At 47.0% G+C, this 19749-nt stretch overlaps 4 protein-coding genes across 16 annotated transcripts; 3 read left to right on the forward strand and 1 right to left on the reverse strand.

The window, feature by feature from the left end:
- The first annotated feature begins 257 nt into the window (after window positions 1–257).
- Window positions 258–1994, forward strand: LOC108036466 (phosphorylated adapter RNA export protein). Its single transcript, XM_017112641.3, has 5 exons — window positions 258–317; window positions 373–1105; window positions 1161–1252; window positions 1313–1589; window positions 1654–1994. The coding sequence occupies exons 1-5, from the start codon at window positions 273–275 to the stop codon at window positions 1872–1874; spliced, it is 1368 nt and encodes a 455-aa protein (XP_016968130.1). The 5' UTR covers window positions 258–272; the 3' UTR covers window positions 1875–1994.
- A 71-nt stretch (window positions 1995–2065) lies between these two features.
- On the forward strand, window positions 2066–8118 carry LOC108036465 (E3 SUMO-protein ligase PIAS1). Of its 7 annotated transcripts, XM_017112637.3 has the most exons (9): window positions 2067–2410; window positions 3111–3785; window positions 3851–4091; window positions 4147–4381; window positions 4443–4609; window positions 4675–4763; window positions 4831–4981; window positions 5776–5854; window positions 5933–6143. In XM_017112637.3, the coding sequence occupies exons 1-9, from the start codon at window positions 2282–2284 to the stop codon at window positions 5973–5975; spliced, it is 1809 nt and encodes a 602-aa protein (XP_016968126.1). In that variant the 5' UTR covers window positions 2067–2281; the 3' UTR covers window positions 5976–6143. The 7 variants fall into 7 exon arrangements, with proteins under 7 accessions (XP_016968122.1, XP_016968126.1, XP_016968128.1 ...); XM_017112633.3 differs by lacking the exons at window positions 5776–5854; window positions 5933–6143 and adding an exon at window positions 6316–7451 and having other exon boundaries at window positions 2066–2410; XM_017112639.3 differs by lacking the exons at window positions 5776–5854; window positions 5933–6143 and adding an exon at window positions 7814–8118.
- Window positions 8119–8614: 496 nt separating this feature from the next.
- On the forward strand, window positions 8615–9556 carry LOC108036485 (glutathione S-transferase 1). Its single transcript, XM_017112671.2, has 3 exons — window positions 8615–8757; window positions 8818–8866; window positions 8922–9556. Exons 1-3 carry the CDS (start codon window positions 8663–8665, stop codon window positions 9450–9452), a joined length of 675 nt encoding a protein of 224 aa, XP_016968160.1. The 5' UTR covers window positions 8615–8662; the 3' UTR covers window positions 9453–9556.
- A 44-nt stretch (window positions 9557–9600) lies between these two features.
- Window positions 9601–18678, reverse strand: LOC108036483 (DENN domain-containing protein 1A). Of its 7 annotated transcripts, none has more exons than XM_017112665.3 (10): window positions 18267–18678; window positions 17930–18124; window positions 14797–15067; window positions 14675–14728; window positions 14354–14614; window positions 13835–14293; window positions 12520–12552; window positions 11883–12398; window positions 11065–11547; window positions 9601–10452 (listed from the first exon to the last, which is right to left on the reverse strand). In XM_017112665.3, the coding sequence occupies exons 1-10, from the start codon at window positions 18281–18283 to the stop codon at window positions 10009–10011; spliced, it is 2733 nt and encodes a 910-aa protein (XP_016968154.1). In that variant the 5' UTR covers window positions 18284–18678; the 3' UTR covers window positions 9601–10008. The 7 variants fall into 7 exon arrangements, 6 of the variants coding, with proteins under 6 accessions (XP_016968154.1, XP_016968153.1, XP_016968155.1 ...); XM_017112664.3 differs by having other exon boundaries at window positions 9601–10455; XM_017112666.3 differs by lacking the exon at window positions 12520–12552 and having other exon boundaries at window positions 9601–10455.
- Window positions 18679–19749: the final 1071 nt, after the last annotated feature.

A 19749-nucleotide genomic window follows, 5' to 3' on the forward strand; every position in this document is an offset into this window, starting at 1 on the left:
CCTGAACAATGTCCTTAGTCACCAAAGATTGGAAAATGCTAATATCAACAGGATTTATAAGGATTAAACAAAGGTAATTGTTTGAAAATCATAAAACAAATGAATTAAAATATATTTAACATAATTTTTATACATTTTAGAACTACATTTTAAGCAATAAGCAGTTAAACACAATTGGAATTTCAAAACCCGCAACAAACGGTCACTCTGCCGCCCAGTGTTGCACAAACAGCTGCACTTTGGGCGAAGATTTTCTCGTCTCGCCTAGAAAAATGATGGAGCTGCACTCGAACGACGTTGACCTGGAGGACGGCGAGGTAACCACCATCCGGGGCTTGGGACCAGCACTGACCTTCTCTGCTGTCCTTCCAGATATCGGACAGCGACAACGATGGCGTTTATACGCCGCTGCAGCGACCTGCAGGTGCCGAGAAGGTGGCCAGCCCCCTCACCACCTGCCACCAGATTCAGACGGCGCTGGAGGAGGAGTCGCAGAGCAATAGTGACTCCTCGTCGGGCGAGTCCTCCGAGGACGGGTGCATCAAGAAGCTGCGCACGGATGCCACCGTACACGGCGGCCACAAGAAGGGGAAAAAGCGCATCCGGCGTACCGTGATGCGACGCGTTCCACCAACGGACGCCGAAATGCAGCCCAATCGAGCCCGCTTCAAGAAGTACAACGTGTGGGCCTCCGCCCTGCAGGAGGACGCCCTCAGCGAGAATATGCGTGGCTGCGACGTCACAAGGAGTGGCCGGGATCGGAATGTGGAGAACTACGACTTCTCGCTGCGGTATCGGCTGAATGGTGAAAACAGCCTTAAGCGACGCCTCTCGAACTCCTCGGAGGACGGCGGTGAGTCCTCTCATCCGGCTCACAAAAGGGGACGGCCCTCCAGCCGGTCCACGGACGAGTATCCACAGCGCGGCGCGGTCAAAAGCAGACTAGGTCACCGATCGCGTCGCGCCACATCTTCGGCCAGCGGCTCCTCCGACTCGTGCGAGCCGAGGCACATTTTGGACCTTAACGAAGTGGCCGGCAGGGATCCCTGCGATGTGGCCACCGAGATGGCCAGCAAACTATACGAGGAAAAGGACGAGCTACTAGGTGAGCATCGTAACAGTCGTGTCGTGCATATTAACTGATAAACTTTCTGTACCAGTTCGAGTGGTGGAAATTCTGGGCATGGAATTGCCCCTCCAGCTATACAAAGAAACTCAGCGCATCGAAGCCGATGGCGGCATGATGATCAAAGTAAGTATGCAAATGAGCTGCCTCTAAATGTGTCAATCCTATGTACTATTCCCCCAACAGAACGGCAAGCGGAGACGTACACCAGGCGGTGTATTCCTGTTCTTGCTTAAACACCACGACAGCATTAGCCAGGAGCAGCAAAAGTCCATTTTCAGCGAGGACCGCCAGAACCTGAGCAAGTCGCGAAAGCAGATCGAGACTTTAATGCGGGACCGCAAGGTGGAGGAGCTGAAGAAGTGCCTCAGCAAGCAGGTCACGGAACTGCCCACGTTGAGCCAGCGCAAGGAGCACTACATGCAGGGCGACGAGCTGAGGGAGGACAACCAGCCAAGCAACTGTAGGAGAATCGCACTGAAGTTTTTAATCTCATTTGTAAATCATTTATTATTTTGTATCAACAGTGTCTAACCCGCCGCCCTCGCCCGTTGGCGCTGGCCAAGAGCAGGATGGCCCCGAGTATAGGACACATGAGATCAACATAAACGTGGTGGATACCACCGAACTGCCCTCCACATCCAAGGCAGCAGCGGCGGCGGCGGCTCAAGGAGCGCCACTCAAGGAGCTAATCAGCTACGACGACGACTTTCTGGACGTCAATTGCGGGGACATGGACTTCTTCTAGGCCCACGCCAAGCGCCGGGCCCCCTTTTATACCGCACTTGCATAGATAGACCCATATTTGTACAATTAAATAAATGCCTAGCGAATTAGGACTCGGATGAAAAAAAAAAGTAACGTCCGAAACGGTAAACAAACGCAGGCGTTAGGGTATTTCATGCCAGTGTGCGCTGCGGGGTGGGGTGGCGAGGCGTTAGTACATTGCCGAGTGTCGATCGATAGTGACAACTCTAGACGGCCCATCGCGACGACGCCGCGCAAAATATTTTTTGTTTCTCCCGCATTCGTTGGAAAAGTGACGAAAGTGTTTAGTTTTATGTGTGGAGCGCGTCCCAGGCAAATGCAACCGAGTCCGCGACCGCAATTGCTGACCGCCTAACGCCTAACCGCCGAGGACAGAAAATAACAGTAATGCGAAAGACCCGCTCGCAGACGGCTCGCACGCAGGCGGAAAATGCCGCAACATCCTCGAGCCCCGGGCACCAATCAACGTCATCAGCGCCAATAGCCGTGAATCCCTTTGATGCGGGCAAGTACAAGGTGCGTCTCCGCCAGTCCCTTTTAATTCAGTTCGGCAAAAAGAATTTTCCATACATTTGTGGATATTGATAAGGCAGAGTGACCGCAGGAAAAATGGTGTGGCCGCTCCCCCGCCGAGTGGCTGCAGTCAGCGCGTCTGTGGCCGCTTTCCAACACTGCCATCCGCCATATTTCTTCAGACCGTGCGGACAAAACAAAATTCTGGTGACAAAAAAAGGCATTTTTGCGGTCGTTTGTTTTATAGTAGTTTGCGAAAAGAGAGAAAGCCGCTCGTGGTGTCCGCTTCAAGTTAGTCCGTTGGCCTGCATTAAAAGCCATTGAAAGCGGATCGTTTGTGGGAAATGAGGCTCTTTGCGGGAACGCCATGTTTCAGCAGCTAGGTAATGATTTCGTGGGCATGCGAGAAATCGGGACCTGTTAAGGCCTGGCAGTTGGAAAACATGTAGAGCAAAGGCTTTCTTCCGGCTGTCCAATATCCGCCGAGCAGGCTTTATTGGCCCAATCCGAGTTATAAGGCCATTTTCAAAGCCGCACGGGTACATACACATATGTGCGAAAACGCGATATTCGCATACAGTTGCCCGTTTGGCTTTGTGTGCGTGTGTGTGTGCGGGCGCTTGGTGTGAAGTCCCGCTATTTGGTCACAGACATCTTGCCCATTTTCCCTACCACCGTCATGACATCTTTGCCATCTTTGCAGGAATGTGAGCAAATGGTGCAGATGCTCCGAGTGGTCGAGCTGCAAAAAATCCTGTCGTTTCTGAACATCTCCTTCGCTGGACGAAAAACCGACCTGCAGAGCCGCATCCTCTCGTTCCTGCGCACCAATTTGGATCTGCTCGCCCCCAAGATCCAGGAAGTCTACGCCCAGTCGGTGCAGGAGCAAAGCGCCACGCTGCAGTACATCGATCCAACCAGGATGTATTCGCACATCCAGCTGCCGCCCACCGTGCAGCCGAATCCGGTGGGCCTCGTCGGCGGCGGTCCGGGCGTTCAGGTACCCGGCGGCCAGATGAACGTGGTCGGCGGCGCACCCTTCCTTCACACGCACAGCATCAACAGCCAGCTGCCCATCCATCCGGATGTGCGGCTGAAGAAGCTAGCCTTCTACGATGTCCTCGGCACACTGATCAAGCCTTCGACGCTGGTGCCACGCAACACACAGCGCGTCCAAGAGGTGCCTTTCTACTTTACACTCACGCCCCAGCAGGCCACCGAGATTGCCTCGAATCGGGACATTCGCAACAGCTCCAAGGTGGAGCACGCCATACAGGTGCAATTGCGCTTCTGCTTGGTGGAGACCTCGTGCGACCAGGAGGACTGCTTTCCGCCGAATGTCAATGTGAAGGTTAACAACAAGCTGTGTCAGCTGCCAGTAAGTATACCGGTCAACGTTAGTCCAGCCAGGAACGAGCTATATGCACCCCACCCCATTCGCAGAATGTCATTCCTACAAACCGACCAAACGTAGAGCCCAAGCGACCGCCGCGTCCCGTCAACGTCACCTCTAATGTGAAGCTGTCGCCGACGGTCACTAACACCATCATGGTGCAGTGGTGTCCGGACTACACGCGCAGCTACTGCCTGGCCGTTTATCTGGTAAAGAAGCTTACCTCGGCGCAGCTCCTGCAGCGCATGAAGACCAAGGGCGTGAAACCGGCTGACTACACCCGCGGCCTAAGTGAGTTTCTTTAGTCTAATTTGTGTATCCCCACTAATGAATGCCTTCCGTATAGTTAAGGAGAAGCTGACGGAGGATGCCGACTGCGAGATAGCCACCACTATGCTTAAAGTGTCGCTCAACTGCCCGCTGGGCAAGATGAAGATGCTGCTGCCTTGTCGAGCATCAACCTGCTCCCACCTGCAGTGCTTCGACGCCAGTCTCTACCTGCAAATGAACGAGCGCAAGCCCACATGGAACTGCCCCGTCTGCGACAAGCCGGCGATTTACGATAACCTGGTCATAGATGGGTAAGAGGCTTACAATCCGCATAGCCGCATGAGAGTAACCAATTTCTTCTCCGCTTCACAGCTATTTCCAGGAGGTTTTGGGCTCATCGCTGCTCAAGAGCGATGACACCGAGATCCAACTTCATCAGGATGGTTCCTGGAGTACACCAGGTCTTCGGAGCGAAGCGCAGATCCTTGATACACCCTCAAAGCCCGTTCAGAAGGTTGAGGTTATATCGGACGATATAGGTAAGCCTACTTTACGATTCCTATTTGGAGCATTTTAATTGAATAACCCCTCCGGCTGTTGACAGAACTAATCTCGGATGATGCCAAGCCGGTAAAGAGTGATTTGTCCCCAGCACCGGATGAGCAGCCTACCTCCACGTCAAACAGTGAAACTGTAAGTTAATAGATGACATTTTTCGAAAACCTTACTGCAATGTGACTTTCCTCCGCGGGTGCAACAGGTTGATCTTACGTTGAGCGATTCCGACGACGACATGCCGCTGGCCAAGCGTCGTCCGCCCGCCAAGCAAGCCGTCGCCAGTTCCACGTCGAACGGCAGCAGCGGCGGCGGCCAACGTGCCTACACCCCGGCACAGCAGCCCCAGCAATCCGGTACGTTGGATCCCTTTTTGCAATAAGCCAGTAAACCAACTATGACTCTGTATAGCCAAGAACCTTTATACCTTTATAAGTTTACAAAGTGCTGATTGTAGACCTTAGGCTAAAGTAGACATAAGAAACCATACACCATACACATCCAATTTGCACCCACACAGACTCATTCACGCTCCACCACCAAGCATTTAGAAATAGGGATGAAGTCCTTCCAAGTTCACATCTCTCCCCATGAAAGTTTCGTTTCAGATTTTCATGTAAATATCAACTTTTGGCAAAGCAGTAAGACTTAATATAACGTGTAATAGTACTACTCTTGGTGCACAATTTGTCTTTAATATTTATTGATCATTTATTAAGAATGAATTGGAAATTCACATCTTATACGTTGACCGACTTGAAACGTAACTTGCATAGGGATTTTCGGTAATTTCTATATTCTAGGGGAAAATGTGCTGCGATTTAAGTTTGATCATCACAGAATGTTTCTCGAATATATGTAGATCCTCCCCAAATTTTAGCAGGAATACCCAGTTCAAATTAATACCATTTTATATTTTTAGTGGCATTGCGTATAAACAAACATAACATTATGTTTTTAGACTTATAATATCAACTAGCAGAGCATTTTGGCTCTTTTTGGTTCAGGCAAGGAAAACCCTTAATTTTTATTGAGTCCCCTAGCCAAGACTTTTTAGACTAAGTAGTCAAAAGAACCCTACATCGCTGCTGAGGAAAGACAGGAAAGATTTCGATTTTACTTCTCTCCGCTTTCGTTGCTTGTATTGTAGATGGTAAGGTTTTTAAGAACCCTAAAACGACAGAGGATCTTTATCGGCGTGTAAACTTGCAAATGTGGCTGCGCTCACGGTAGGTCCTACCATCGATCAAGTGTGACATGGCCAGGGTGTCCAAGAATCCCATTCTTTAATCAGTGCATTCTTACAGAAAACCAAAGCAAGACAGCTTCAGGCGCCCAAACGTGGGCTAAGCAGATTTAAGCCTTTTTTCGGTTTGAAAACCACCAATTGTTGTCCTTTCTTCATTTGATATGTATTTTGTGTTGTCACCGATTCTAAATTATTCACCGAAATGTACTCTTACTTTAAGTGATATTTAAATAAATCATGCTACTTAGTGAAGGTTTTTTCTTAGAGAACCAATCTTTTTTTCGATTGCTGTTGTGTTAACCTCAAGTTGATATGATGATAATAATGAAACTAATCGAAGTAACTTGTGCATTTCTTTGTCTTTTCTCTTTCTCTCTCTTTCTCTTCTCCCCTGAACTTTTTGTGTGACCCGTCCATGCTGCCGCCGATGAAACCTACTAGAATCCCCAGAACAGCAGGCCAATCGTCGTCAGTCGCCAGAGATGCAGCCAGTCTTAGACCAGCAACTGCAGCAGCTGCAGCAGCAGCAGCAACAGCACGAGCAGCCAGCGACGGCAGCCGTCCATGCCTCACTCCTGGAATCCCTGGCTGCTGCGGTGGCGGATCAAAAGCACTTTCAACTGTTGGATCTAGCTGCGGTTGCGGCTGCTGCAGCTGCCACGGCGTCCTCCGGCCAAAGTCAGAATGCCGGACCGTAGGCAGGGCCCACACTCACACTCACACCCACATCCGCATCCATATCCCACACACATCACTCTCAAGATCCCTGATTTGGCTTACATAGTTTCTATTCTCCGTTCCTCTTCCGGTGGCACTCACGGCCAGATCTTACCTCAGAGGCTATTCTTCGGTGTTCCATTCGCAGTCACCTCATCCAATCATAAGTCCTCAATCGCGGCCCACCAACTGATGCTTGTAATTCTTGTGTGTTGCAGGACGCAGGCAGAACAGATAGGAGCGGGTTCCCAGGTCCCTAGCGCGGCTGCTGCTGTTACCCCATCGACCAGATTGTTGCTGCCCCCTTTCAGTTGGTTTTGTCCTGTGTCTTTCGTTTCTGTGTCGTCTTGAGTTGAGTAGTTGTAAAACGCGGCTCCCAGGCTTCTCAGCAACACACACAAACACTCTCCCCACACACCAACTGAAATAACCCTAGGAACTACAATTACACAAACTAGCAACAGCATTCATTAGCAATTACCATAGGACACGCGATTAATTTATTTTCTCTTGAAGCGGGCTGTCGAATGTTCGAAGAGGAGTCCGAAGAAGTTAAGAGCCCTACGCAAAGCTAACATTATCGATAAGCGTAAACCTAAAACAGATGTTAATCTTAAGTCCTGCGTATTCCTATTCCTGTGCACGAAGCGAGAGAGGAGACAGGCCAGCTGCCGCACCGAAATTTATTAAGTTAGTTAAGTTATTTTAGTTGAACTATGGTTACTGAATGGATTAGAGGCGGAATGGAATAGAATGCAATGGAGTGGAGTGGCGGGTGCTGCCCTTAGATTCATATTTATATTGTGTTTGAATGTCAGGACGAAATCGCATTAAATGTTCATATGTGTATTGACAACAAACGAGAATGCGTTTTAATTGATCGAAATCGATTGGAAACGGTCGACAAGTTTGGACGTGATAAGGCCCTCTGACCTTTGCAGTTTATTTAAGCTCAAACCGTATATGTTAAGATTTTAAATTGATTAATGCTTTGACTTTGATTTGATGCCAAACCCATTTTAATATCGAGAACGAACAAATATGAAATCAATGTACAAGGAGATGTGTACTTTAACTATATTATTAAACAATTTCCAACAAAGGCCTGTTGTTTTATTTACCAACGGGGATCATCAAGCTCTGTTTTAAGTTTTATATCGATTTCTTGATTTAGCATCCCGTTTTTAATTGAGCCCACCCGAACCCTTTTCTTTACTTGCAGAGGATATTGACGGGAACGTTGAGGATAAGGTCAACGAGGATTCCGTAATCGAACTTTTAGACTCGCCCTAGCTGCCGCCGCACGGTCTTAAGCGTAAGATCCTACGCTACCCATAGGCGACCCCAAAGAATTAGACTTGGTTAATTGTATTTTATAATGCGCCAGAATTCGTTGATTATATTCTAGCCATCTAAGCATGTTACATTTTCGTGTAGTTTGTATAAGATCACAGTATTCGTTAAGGTAAGAGAACTGCGAATAGATAGACCTAAGCACTGCACCAATAAAGTTGGAATCATCACTTAGTAGCGTTTTGAAATTTGCGCGCATCAGCTGTTTTTTAAATCCCAACAGGTTGGCAGTCCCAGTTCAACTTTTACTCTTGGCCATGGGCGTGATGCAATTTATTTCTAGAGGGGTGGTATGAAAGTTTATGATTGGTACTCATATTTTACCTTTCACTTTTGTCCACGGTCGTAGTGTATACCTTTTTGGAGGGGTCAACAAATTACAAACGATTTTCTTATGATTTTTCTAGCAAAGTAGTACAAGTTACACAAGTTTCTGCTATTAAGTATATGTTCTCTTTTTGTTTAGTTTAAAAGTTTAATAGTGGTAAGTAGTATTGCCTTTGGGAATAAAAAATTGTAATTTAATTTTTTATTGTTTTAAATTAAAACCTGTCTAGAAACCAAAAAAACATAGGTGTTGAGAATAAGGCAATTTGCAAATTTGAATTGCATATCATGAATAAGTAAAAGGTCGATTATAACCCTTGCTACACTACGCCCATGCTCTTGGCTTCTTGTTCACCTTGATCGCCATTTGTTGTGTGAAATCTTTGGGAGAATGTCAAAGCCAACGTTGTATTACGCCCTTTTTAGCCCTCCAGCCAGGGCATGCGTCCTGATAGCCAAGCTAATTGGTCTGGATGTGGACCTAAAGTAAGTGAACCCAATCCTCATACCAAAGGTGACTTATGCATGTTCCTCTCAAATCTTTAGGCCCGTTGACTTCTCGAAGAAGGAGCACCTCAGCGAGGAGTTTGTTAAGGTTCGTGGCATCTTAAGATTGCGAATTTGGTTATATAACTCAGGGTTCCTTACAGCTGAACCCCCAGCACCAGATTCCAGTGCTCGTGGACAGCGACGGCGAGGTTTACGTGGACAGTCACGCCATCGTGTGTTTCTTGGTGTCCAAATACGCCGGAAGCGACCAGCTGTATCCGAAGGATCTTAAAAAGCGAGCCCACATAGACCATCGCATGCACTACGAGAACGGGGTGCTCTTCCAGGTGATTAAGGACATTGTGGCGCGGAACATTTACGGTGGCGAGGGGGAGTTCAATCCCCGATCTCTGACCCTCTGCCAGAACGCCTACTCCGACTTGGAGCACTTCCTGCAGAAGGGAACCTTTGTGGTGGGCAACGAACTAAGCGTGGCCGACGTGTCCATCCATACCAGTCTGGTGACGTTGGATTTGCTCATACCCGTGGAGCGGGAGAAGTACCCGCAGACCAAGGACTGGATGGAACGCGTGAACAAACTGTTGCCGGACAACGAGGAGATCAATCTCAAAGGTGCTCAGCTCCTGCAGACCCGCATCCTAAACTGCATGGCTGAGAACAGAGCCAAGTAATCTCCTCTGCTTCTTAAACTCACAGAATCTCTTCTATGTCTTGGTTTTTGTGTATACCCTAATCTTGTTATGTTGCCAATTAAATTAAATCAATTTAAAAGCAATTTTGTAAAGGCAAAATATCTCCAATTGAAGCGCGCATTGGATCTGTAGTTTATTTGTATTTTATTGGTAATTTGTTAGGCTAATTGGCTTAAATTCATGCTACTCTAGATTCTGGTGTCTTTTGATTTGGAAGTCCAGTGTTCAATATGTATATGTAGTTAGCGAGAGCTCCGATCCATGCGAATCGCCTAAGCTTGCCACTAAACAGAGTTATTTACAGAAACAAGCGTTTTACTTTGATCCTTTGCCGAAGGGGGCCACTGAATATAACTAACTGACTACAGCAGACATACAATTTGGGTATTTAAGGGTTACACTTTACTGTCATCGGTCACCTCCTCCTCTTTGATTTCTCCTATCTCTCCTAGCTATTTACAACACAATGCATTAATCACACTTATTTTGGTATCATATTTGAAGCGGGGTTTGTCCAGTCGCGTCCACTCCCTCTCTAATCGAACGTCGTCCAGTTGTTCATGCCCTTTCCGGTGGTGAGCTGCTGCTGTGGCTTCTCCGTTCCGTTGGCATTCAGGGTGAACTGGTCCAGTCCGTACTTGCGGAGCAGCTCGAAGTCGTCGTCGGGCTTGGCGGCAATGGTGCTGCGCTGGTTCGGCGGGGGTGGGTGCATCGGTGGCGTCCGCCCCGTCACCGCTGCCACCGTGGCCATGTGCTTGGGCGCGAAGTACGGGTACAGCGGGTTGCTGACGCTGCTGGCCACCACACTGCTGTTGACGCCAGCGGGCAGGGTGCTGCACTTCTTGCCGAACGCCTTGCTCAAGGGCGGCAGCGGGCGAGCATTCTGATTTAGCGGATCGAAGTCCTCCAGGTCGAAGCTGGTGTTGGTGCTATCGTCCAGCGATATCAGGTCGTTCATGCTGTCCTCCAGTGGCTGGTGCTGCTGCGGGTGGGGGAGGCACAGAGGTGTGGGTTGTTAGAAAGCTTTGGGCGTGGGCTTCATTGGGTTCTACGGTGCTTATCGCAACTTATACGAAACATACATTCACATCAAGTTACTTTATAGCGCTTACAGGCATCTACATTTGGTGGAAAACTACAAATGGGTGCAGTAGATTAATGACTTAGCAATGAAATAACAGATGTACATGAGAAAAAGTAGCAAAATAAAAAAAAAGAGTTAAGTATTAAACCATCGGAATAAAATGCTATCGGACTTTTAAAACCATATAGAAAGAGAAAATCCTTTGAATTCTTGTAAGAGAAAAACTCCTTATTACACATCTAGCAGGCAAATAAGTATGCTATGGAAAATGGTTGTAGGTTTTTCATGAAACAATGGTATACAATATTTTTAGCCAATGGAATTAAGGGAGAATGCTTATCATGGATGAATGAAACTATAAGCTTTAGCAACTGTTTTCGATGATGTAACATTAGTTTAGATTCTGGGGGAAAACTACATGAGGGCCCTTGATGTGTGTTAGTGTGCTTTTGACTGGGAGACCACAACCGGGATGGGCTTAGTTAACTAACGTCGCAGCTGGTGTACCTCTCTCTTGGCCCGCGGCGTCGGAACGGGCGGATCGGAGACATTTAGGTGCGAGAACGTCGACGCCGCCGTCACGAAGGAGGCGCCCGAGGAGCAGGATGAGGTGGCCGACGACGAGGAAGCGTTCGAGTTGCGCACTGACTCATTTCCGGTGGGCTCATCTTGCCAGCAGTTGCGCTCCAGCTTGCTGATCTCCGCACTGACGGCTGCGGCGGTGGCGGCCACGAGGGTATTCGAGCTGCCCTGCCTCCGCGGCGGAACCGGCGGCGATTGCACGTCCGGCGGACTGTCAAAGCTGCTGGAGTCGGCGGTGGGCGGAGGCTGGCGCGGCCTGGTGGGCGTGGACGTGTGCCTCGGCGGCTTCGTCTCCACGTGCGGATGCGCGGCATACGGTTGGTTGTAGTAGGAGGCGGGCGTAGACTGCGGTGGCGGTGGTCGGGCTGGCGGAGCTGCTCCTCGCCTGTGCTCTGCGTTCGGCTTAAGCTGCGTGGGTCGATGGACAATGCCAGGATGTGGGGTGGGTGCGAATGTGAGTCGAGTGTGATCGGTTATATCGGGTGTGTGTGGAGTGTGGGGTGTTGTTTGTGGCCATGACATGGGGGCGGACGATCGATCGAGGGCGACATACAGTTGGACACAGACACGACACAGACAAGGAAACAAAAACAAGAAGAGCATCAGAACAACATAAATACACAGCACATCGAGATGAGTGGTCGATTTAGCTTAGCGGCAAGCATGTGAACGGCTGCACTTCGACGCTCCAGTTACTGGAGCTGCTGCAGCCGAAGCTCGTACGCCCGCACCAGACTACTTACACTGCGGTCCACGGCAGGCGTCTTGAAGAGCGGATGGTTCTGCAGCTCCTGTGAGAGGTTCATCTCCGAAGATGAGCAGAGCGAACTCGCCGAGCTAACAGCAGGAGACGCAGCGAGATGATGACCATAATGAGCACCAGCACCCAAGCCGTACGCATGACCGTTCGGCTGAATGTGGCTGCTCGAGCTAGACATGGCCAGCGGTATGGGGCCGCTTCGCTGGAACTCGCGCGGCTGTCTGGCGACGGATGCACCGCTGCCGCTGCTCCCCGTGACGGAGGTGATTCCATCGAGCCGCTTGCTCGTCACTGGTGAACTCGGTGCCGAGTGATGGGCCGCTCCAATGGCCTTGCCACCGCGCACGTATCCTCCACTGCCGCCGTCCGGACGATCCGAGTGGTTGGGCGATCCCAGGCCGAAGTGGAAGTGAGTGCCGCCAAACTGGTTGCCGTTCTCGCGCAGCTTTGTCTTGAAACCCTTGTAGGCGGTCTTCATGCCCCGCGAGCCCTCCTTAACCTGCAGGTATGGATAATCGAATTAGTTAGGCATCTCGGTTGACATCCAGAGAGTTTTACAATAAGCGCACGGGACAAACAACACACATTCGGGCTTTTAACTGGGGGACTGGACCACTCACCGATTTGACGGCAGACTTTACAGCCGGATTAGTCTGCAATGGTTAGACGGACGCAAGTTTTGGATCAGAAACCGATTGGTCACAACCGCGAGCAGCGAGAGCAGAAAGCACAGAGGAGTGTAGGATGAGCGATCCAAGCGGCATATGGAAGAAAGACACACAAGATACGAGCGAGATACGGTGTGAATGAGATGCGCAGAGCAACCAGCGGGTTATTTAAGCTACAACTAACTACACTTAATGGCTATGATGACAATGCTGATTCGGGTAATGGGTAGTGGGTAATGGGTAGTGGGTACTGGGTACGTGGGATCACTGGGGGAGGCAATGGGGCTTGACATGTCGAAGCGGTGGTTATAATCGGCGATCAAAAGGGTGTACTCTAAGCGGCACCACAGCGAAGGCCAGTGGAGAGTTTAGTACGTTAGTGGATTAGACCAAAAACTACTGTAGACTACAAGATACTAAGTATTCTAGATTAAGTATATGTATACCTGCTCTTGACAAGAAAGAGAATTAAATGTTTGTGTACTTTATGTTTAGAATAGCTTTTATAAGTATGTCACCAATGTGTTAGTATAGAAAACATTTTTAAATTTAAATACATGTGTCCATTACCAATTTATCAAGATTGCTTTAGATCAATTTCGAATGTATTAATTTGAAAAAACAGTTAAACGATTATTTGTTCACCCAAAGGTGATGACACAAAACAAAATCGGGAAAAATATTAAGCAAAAGGCTAACTAAAACATGTAAAAATCATAAGATATTAATTGGAAATGCATCAACAAACATTTAGACGTTTCTTTTTTAGCATAGGGCAACATAAATTATTCGGTGCAATTGCTTGTTAGGACGTTAAATAATTTGTTTGCATAAAAAGGTAAGAAATCATTTGAACTAACATTGCAAATAAGGTGTGTGGGAATTTACATTCTACTCGTTTATATATTGGTAATTGGTTTTTGGTGGATTTGGCATGGTTGGCAGTCTAAACATTGTTCTTGGCAAACAATCGCGACAAACTGCGCTTTCCCAAATACTGTGGAATAGATCAAATCAAATCAGATAAAAGAACATCATAAGGTGGGCACAGGTGGTAAAGATAACTTAAGAGTAGGAGTACAGTGGGTTAGCGAGTCAGCGCAGAGAGGCGGTAACGAAATGCAAGCCCAGTTCCCAATACCCCCTCCAAGCCAGGAAACTGAGGGGATGATGGTGGTGGTGGTGGTTTGGGCCGAGTGTGGCACCATGAGGACTAGGTCTATAGCATTGGGCCAACAACGCTCATGCCACAGCTTCCTCGGCTCACCTTGTCCTTCAGGTTCTTCATGATGGCGTAGTTGCGTCCGCGCTTCTTCTTCTCCGCATAGCGCACCGTCTCCAGCTCGAACTCGTCGGAGAATCCGAGCCCGCTGTTGAGCATCGTCAGGCGATCGTCGATGAACTGTGCAAAGATCTGCAGATCCATCATTTTGGCAAGAAACGGGCGCAGGTGCGCCGGCCGAGATTCGATGAATTTTTGCGAGCTAAAGGTCTTGCTGGTTTCGTGGTACTCGACCGCGTCCCGATAGCCACCGATCAGCTGCACCAGAGCGTTCAGGAAGATCTTCGAGATCCGGTCGCCGATGTGGTCGTGCGTGTGATTCAGATGCTTCTTTAGCTGCGAAACAATCTCCGCGGGCAGATTGTGCACATCGTCGAAGGGGCTTTCGAATATTTTCGTATCACAGTTCAGGATCACAACTTCGCCCAGCTCGTCGCTGGTCACCTGTGGGTAAAAAGGGTAATTATGAGTATCGATATGCTTAACAGATGGTTTACAGCTTACAGTTTCGAGCACTGGTTCTGGCACACCAATCAGATATGGCATGGGCGCACCCAGGTAGTCTTTGAACTCCCACGGCAGCACCGGTATAAAGATATGCTGCCAGACCATGGGATATAGGAATGCGTTCGCCGCCTGGATGCAGGAGGACAGCCTGTCCAGGTGTCTCGAGGTGAAGATTATTCGACGCTCGGCCAGCATGGCAGCGAACACGGCAATCATCTCCTTGGGCTCCACGAAGTTATAGTATAAATTCAAGTTGTGCTAGAACGATGTTTTTAAAACATTAGGTTGCATTTTCAATAATTACTATTTATAACTCACATTTTCTGGCATGCTGGGCAACTGGAACTGCAGTGGTCGCTCAAAGGTGAAGAACTGTTTTAAAGAAAAGCAAATATGAGGGTCGATACTTCTTTAGGAGTAATTAGGGACTCTTTACTTACACCTTGCCCCGCGTTATAGTAGACCTTTAGGGTGCCACCGCAATCCGGGACTCCCTGGTTGTAGGCCTCGGACAGAAAGGTGCGGAATCCATTGGGATCCGTCCGCTTCAGCTCGCCGAGAATGGGTAAAAGCTTCAGGAAGGTGTCGTGCCAGGGCAGATAGGTAATGAGCACCATGGCCCTGTTCGTCCTGGGATCTTGTCGACAGAAGCCAAAGCGCCATTTCGAGTCGCCGGTGGTGTGCACAAAGGAATATGTCTGCACCGAGGTGCTGTATTGTGAGGAAAAGAAAAAAAATTAATAATTACATAAATAAAGGCAACATAATAAAAGAAGTTAAGACTCCGCACTGTCCAAGGTTCGTTTAGAGTCTAATTCACTGCGATTACACTTTGCTTGGCCTTGCTCATCATGCGTTGCCCAATGTCATGCATGATGAGTTGTTAATGTTCGATTAAGCAGCGGATAAAAATGTACATTTATTCCTAAGCTTAACATACTCTTGCGAGACATATATATCATGAAAGATTAGACTTACATAAGGAAATTTTAAAAATGAAAATAAGTATAAGTATACAAAATTTTGACCTAGAAAAAAAAGCCAGCAAAAACAATCTCCAAATTAGCTTTCTTATTTGATAAAGTACAAGTTCAAGTCATTATTTATAATCTAAAATCTAAATCTCCTTTAAGAGCGATTTGTTCTGAATATTCTTAAAGAGCATTTTCTTCCGAATTTCTCTCAAGTGCCATGTTCAATGAGTAATGCCACGAGTTCCTCTTCATTTCCTACTCATAGCCCACATAAATGTGATTTTTCGCACGACCTAAGGTTTTTGAGTAGGAAAGTGACGAAACAAACCGCAAACAAACTCGCCAAATGAATTCAGGGTTAATTATAAAAGCATACAAATCATTCCGATTTTATTGTGCCTTATTGAGAAATACCCTATTAAATACGATCGTGTATCAGCCAATAGTAAACAACTCGATTTGATATCCTGACTTCAAAATATTGTTTTAGCTGGCCACTCATTGACAAACGAGACTCCCCACCTTTGGTGATTCAACAGTGGGTTTTTGTGCGTTTATGGTGGGAATTGAGTAAGAAGTGGGAAATATTTTTGGGGCGCCTTATATAAGTATTTCTTTGAGCCACCATGTCTAGTTTTTGCTTTCCTCCCATTTGTTTGATTTATTTTCTTCGCCTTTTATGCGTCGCGCTGTCCGCATTAATTATGGTTGTGTTGAAATCGCATTTAACAAATTAAATAAATCGCAATTTTGCACCAATGACGGCGCAGTCTCATTACCCGGGCACGTTTCCCATTGTCCGCCGATTTGCATATTGCTCGGCTTCGGCTGGGGCTGCGTCTCTTGTGCTCTTCGCGCCGGCTTACATAAAGTCGTTAGATCTAAGTGTTTCGGATCGTGTCATTACTCAATTTAATATGCAAAGTCAGGCGGCGGGCTGCGCCGAATCCACAAATGATACGGGTGCTCCCCGAGCTGAGGAAACGAAGGCGAAGTGGTGAAGCGAAGGAAGGGGCTGACTATCTGGCACGGTTGGGCCGTTGACTTGGACTTGACTTTCCTTATCAACGCTCTGTGTCCGAATCCACAGCTGCGGTTAAGATGTGAGATTTTGTCTTTGAACTTGAAGGGCTTATAGGTCATTTAACTCATAAAAAATGGCGATGTGTCCTATTACTAGGATTAATATTATAAATATTTTAATGTGCTTTTTCATTTTCTAAAAATTTTAACATTTTTAGCTAATTAGAACAATAAAATTGTTAGGCAAAAGTGGCATTATTGGGCAACATTATTAAGTATTGACTCAGTTTTTGCTGAAATCGGTTGAATGGCTGGCCGCAAAAACCCACTTCCGTTTTTTGCTCGATTGCCAGAGTCAATTGTTTTTTGCGGCTATCTTAAAAATGAAATATTAGACAGCCTTATCAAACATAACAAAGCTAGGCAATGTTAACAAACTAAGTCTATTGTTATTTTCTGTTTTAAGAGCGTACAAATATCCGGAGAAAATGTCTCACATATAATGCAATTTTTCCCAAGCTATATGTTATTTTAACCACAAACTTAGGTGAGTAATTGAAATGGTTATAAGTGGTATAAACATACTTGTTTAATTATATGATTCAATTAGCATACAGAGTAGAATCATTCAATATTTTTAGGTGAGGGATATTGAAAAGCCCTATAATTTCAACCGCAGCTGTAGTGAGCACATCAAATCGCTGCTCAAATATAAACAACTGAGGAAAAAGGCAGATAAGCCATGAGGTCAAACCAATTTTCGCCTGGAAAAGTAATCTGGCAGACAAACTTTGGAATTCCAGAAGCGAAAACTTAATTAATCGGCAATGTTGCCTTTATCAAGCGATGAGTTAGCGGTGCTACACGGACAGCTGGGGCAGATAAGCTGCAGGAATGACTCTCGCAGGGGGCGGCAGCCGGGTGACTAAGCAGGTGGCGAAGGAGCCAATTGATACAGTTCCAGGCGGCTCCAGGAAATGCTAAGCGAGTTATTGCGTCGAACAATGGCCATTGAATAATACAGTTCATTACGCGAACTCGCTGTGTAAACAAACACCGAAAGCGAAACAGCAACAGAAACCGAAACGGCACAACAGGTTATTCGTTTCATGGACAAGCTATCTGCTGTTAGTTGGTGGAAGTGGTCGGGTCGAGTGGTGACTCATCAGCGGCGGAACCCTCCCGCCGTCTTTTGCCGTCTGCGGACGATCGCAAGTCTTGCGTTTGCGTCTGGCTCTGCTGGTGCTGCATAGTATTTATAAAACGGATGCCCCGCTGACTAATGCCGCTTCCGTCCCTATAAAGATATTGCCGATCAGCATCTGCTACTACAAACGATTCAAAACTTTCCGATGGTTTTCTTGGGTATTGCACGCATGTATATGGGCAAAGGTTATTATGGGCTATAAAGTTTGGGTAACATAAGACTGACGTCTATTGCTTTTCTAGCTAATTGGGTGGTTCGCAAGAGGAACTCTCACACAGTAGGTCTTATGAATTGAACCAGAATATCCTATCCTAGCTGTCACATATACAACTGACCGGAAGAGGATTGCTAATCCACCCCCATACGCACCTGGCTGTATCGCAGGGAAAGGCAAACGATGGGATGCCGGTGAGCACCTCCTGGTCACGGAATCCTTCGGGGAAGCTCTCCACGATGACGCCGGCGGGCACGGCTGGGCCTCCGCTCCTGGGACTCGTGCCCCTCTCCAGTCCCGGCGTCGGCGTGACCTCGCACCAGAACTCGAAGAGCTTCTTCACGTCATTCCTTGGGGAGCAGGAGGAGCAGGAGAAGCGGGGGGAGGTTACTGACGATGAGTCGTGGGAGTAAGAGCACCACGATAGCGGCCAGTGGAGCGGAACGCCCACTGCAGCCACCGACTGGAACTGGCACTGGGCGGCATACTCACTTGATACGCGATCCCATTGCGAGGAGGTTTAGCACATGTTTCTGTGTCGGTCAGTGGGGGATGTTCGTTTGACTTGTGTGCTCAATCCGGGCTGCTAACACTGCTAATACTGATTATGCTGACACAATGCGGGCTCGGGTTGTGGGGCCACCACTTTCCTCCTGCTCTGCTGCTCTTTGTCGCCTCAGATTCGCGACGTCATTGGTTGGTCTCGGCCGTTCACGGGGTTCTTGCACCTGCTTGCTCTGGTTCTGGGACGGCGGGGACCACTGCTCACTAATTTTCTGGCATTTTCGGGCCACAACAATAAATATTTCACTTGGAACCCGCAGTTTTATGCAAGCAAATAGAACAAAAACACTTTTACAAAAAAAATCGCGAACAGTGTGACCGTCGATGGCTCTTTCGAAAATCTCACTGCAAATTTGGCAATGGGATTTTGAAAACATACCACAAATATACCAAAAGTTTAGCCTATTTGAAATGTGGGATTTAGGGCAAGATAACCAATAATTAAAAGAATATTAAAAACATATGTATAAACAATTTATTTATCCTGTATCGATTTTAAAATCGCTTTGTCCCGAATTTGTCTATAATCCAAGAGCGTGCTTTTCTAAAAAAGGCCAATACTCAAATGGAGAATATTTGATCTCAGTTTTAACAAAAAAGGGGCTTAAAAAGCGTATAATTTCAGGAAGCAGCTTAAAATCAGCGCCAGCAAATGACGAAGTCTATGCATACATATCGATAGGCCAAAGCTTTGTCACGCTAACATTTAACCTCCTGTTAGCTTACAGTAGGCTTAACAATTTGGTGAAATGAGTGGAAGTTAAAGATCAGATTAGTCGTTGGCTGGACATTTTCGAAGAAGGTAATGATTAATGTGTGTGTTGAGTCTGACGAGGTTTAGAGTATTCTTTGAGTCCAATAAAGCAAGTTAATCAATTCATTTATCCGTGTATATACACATAAGTTGGAGACTCACGGGTATACAACAATTTGAGAAACATACCACAAATATACCAAAAGTTTAGCCTATTTGAAATGTGGGATTTAGGGCAAGATAACCAATAATTAAAAGAATATTAAAAACATATGTATAAACAATTTATTTATCCTGTATCGATTTTAAAATCGCTTTGTCCCGAATTTGTCTATAATCCAAGAGCGTGCTTTTCTAAAAAAGGCCAATACTCAAATGGAGAATATTTGATCTCAGTTTTAACAAAAAAGGGGCTTAAAAAGCGTATAATTTCAGGAAGCAGCTTAAAATCAGCGCCAGCAAATGACGAAGTCTATGCATACATATCGATAGGCCAAAGCTTTGTCACGCTAACATTTAACCTCCTGTTAGCTTACAGTAGGCTTAACAATTTGGTGAAATGAGTGGAAGTTAAAGATCAGATTAGTCGTTGGCTGGACATTTTCGAAGAAGGTAATGATTAATGTGTGTGTTGAGTCTGACGAGGTTTAGAGTATT

The sequence above is a fragment of the Drosophila biarmipes genome, chromosome 2R (genome assembly GCF_025231255.1).
Source record: "Drosophila biarmipes strain raj3 chromosome 2R, RU_DBia_V1.1, whole genome shotgun sequence".
Lineage (NCBI taxonomy): Eukaryota > Metazoa > Arthropoda > Insecta > Diptera > Drosophilidae > Drosophila > Drosophila biarmipes.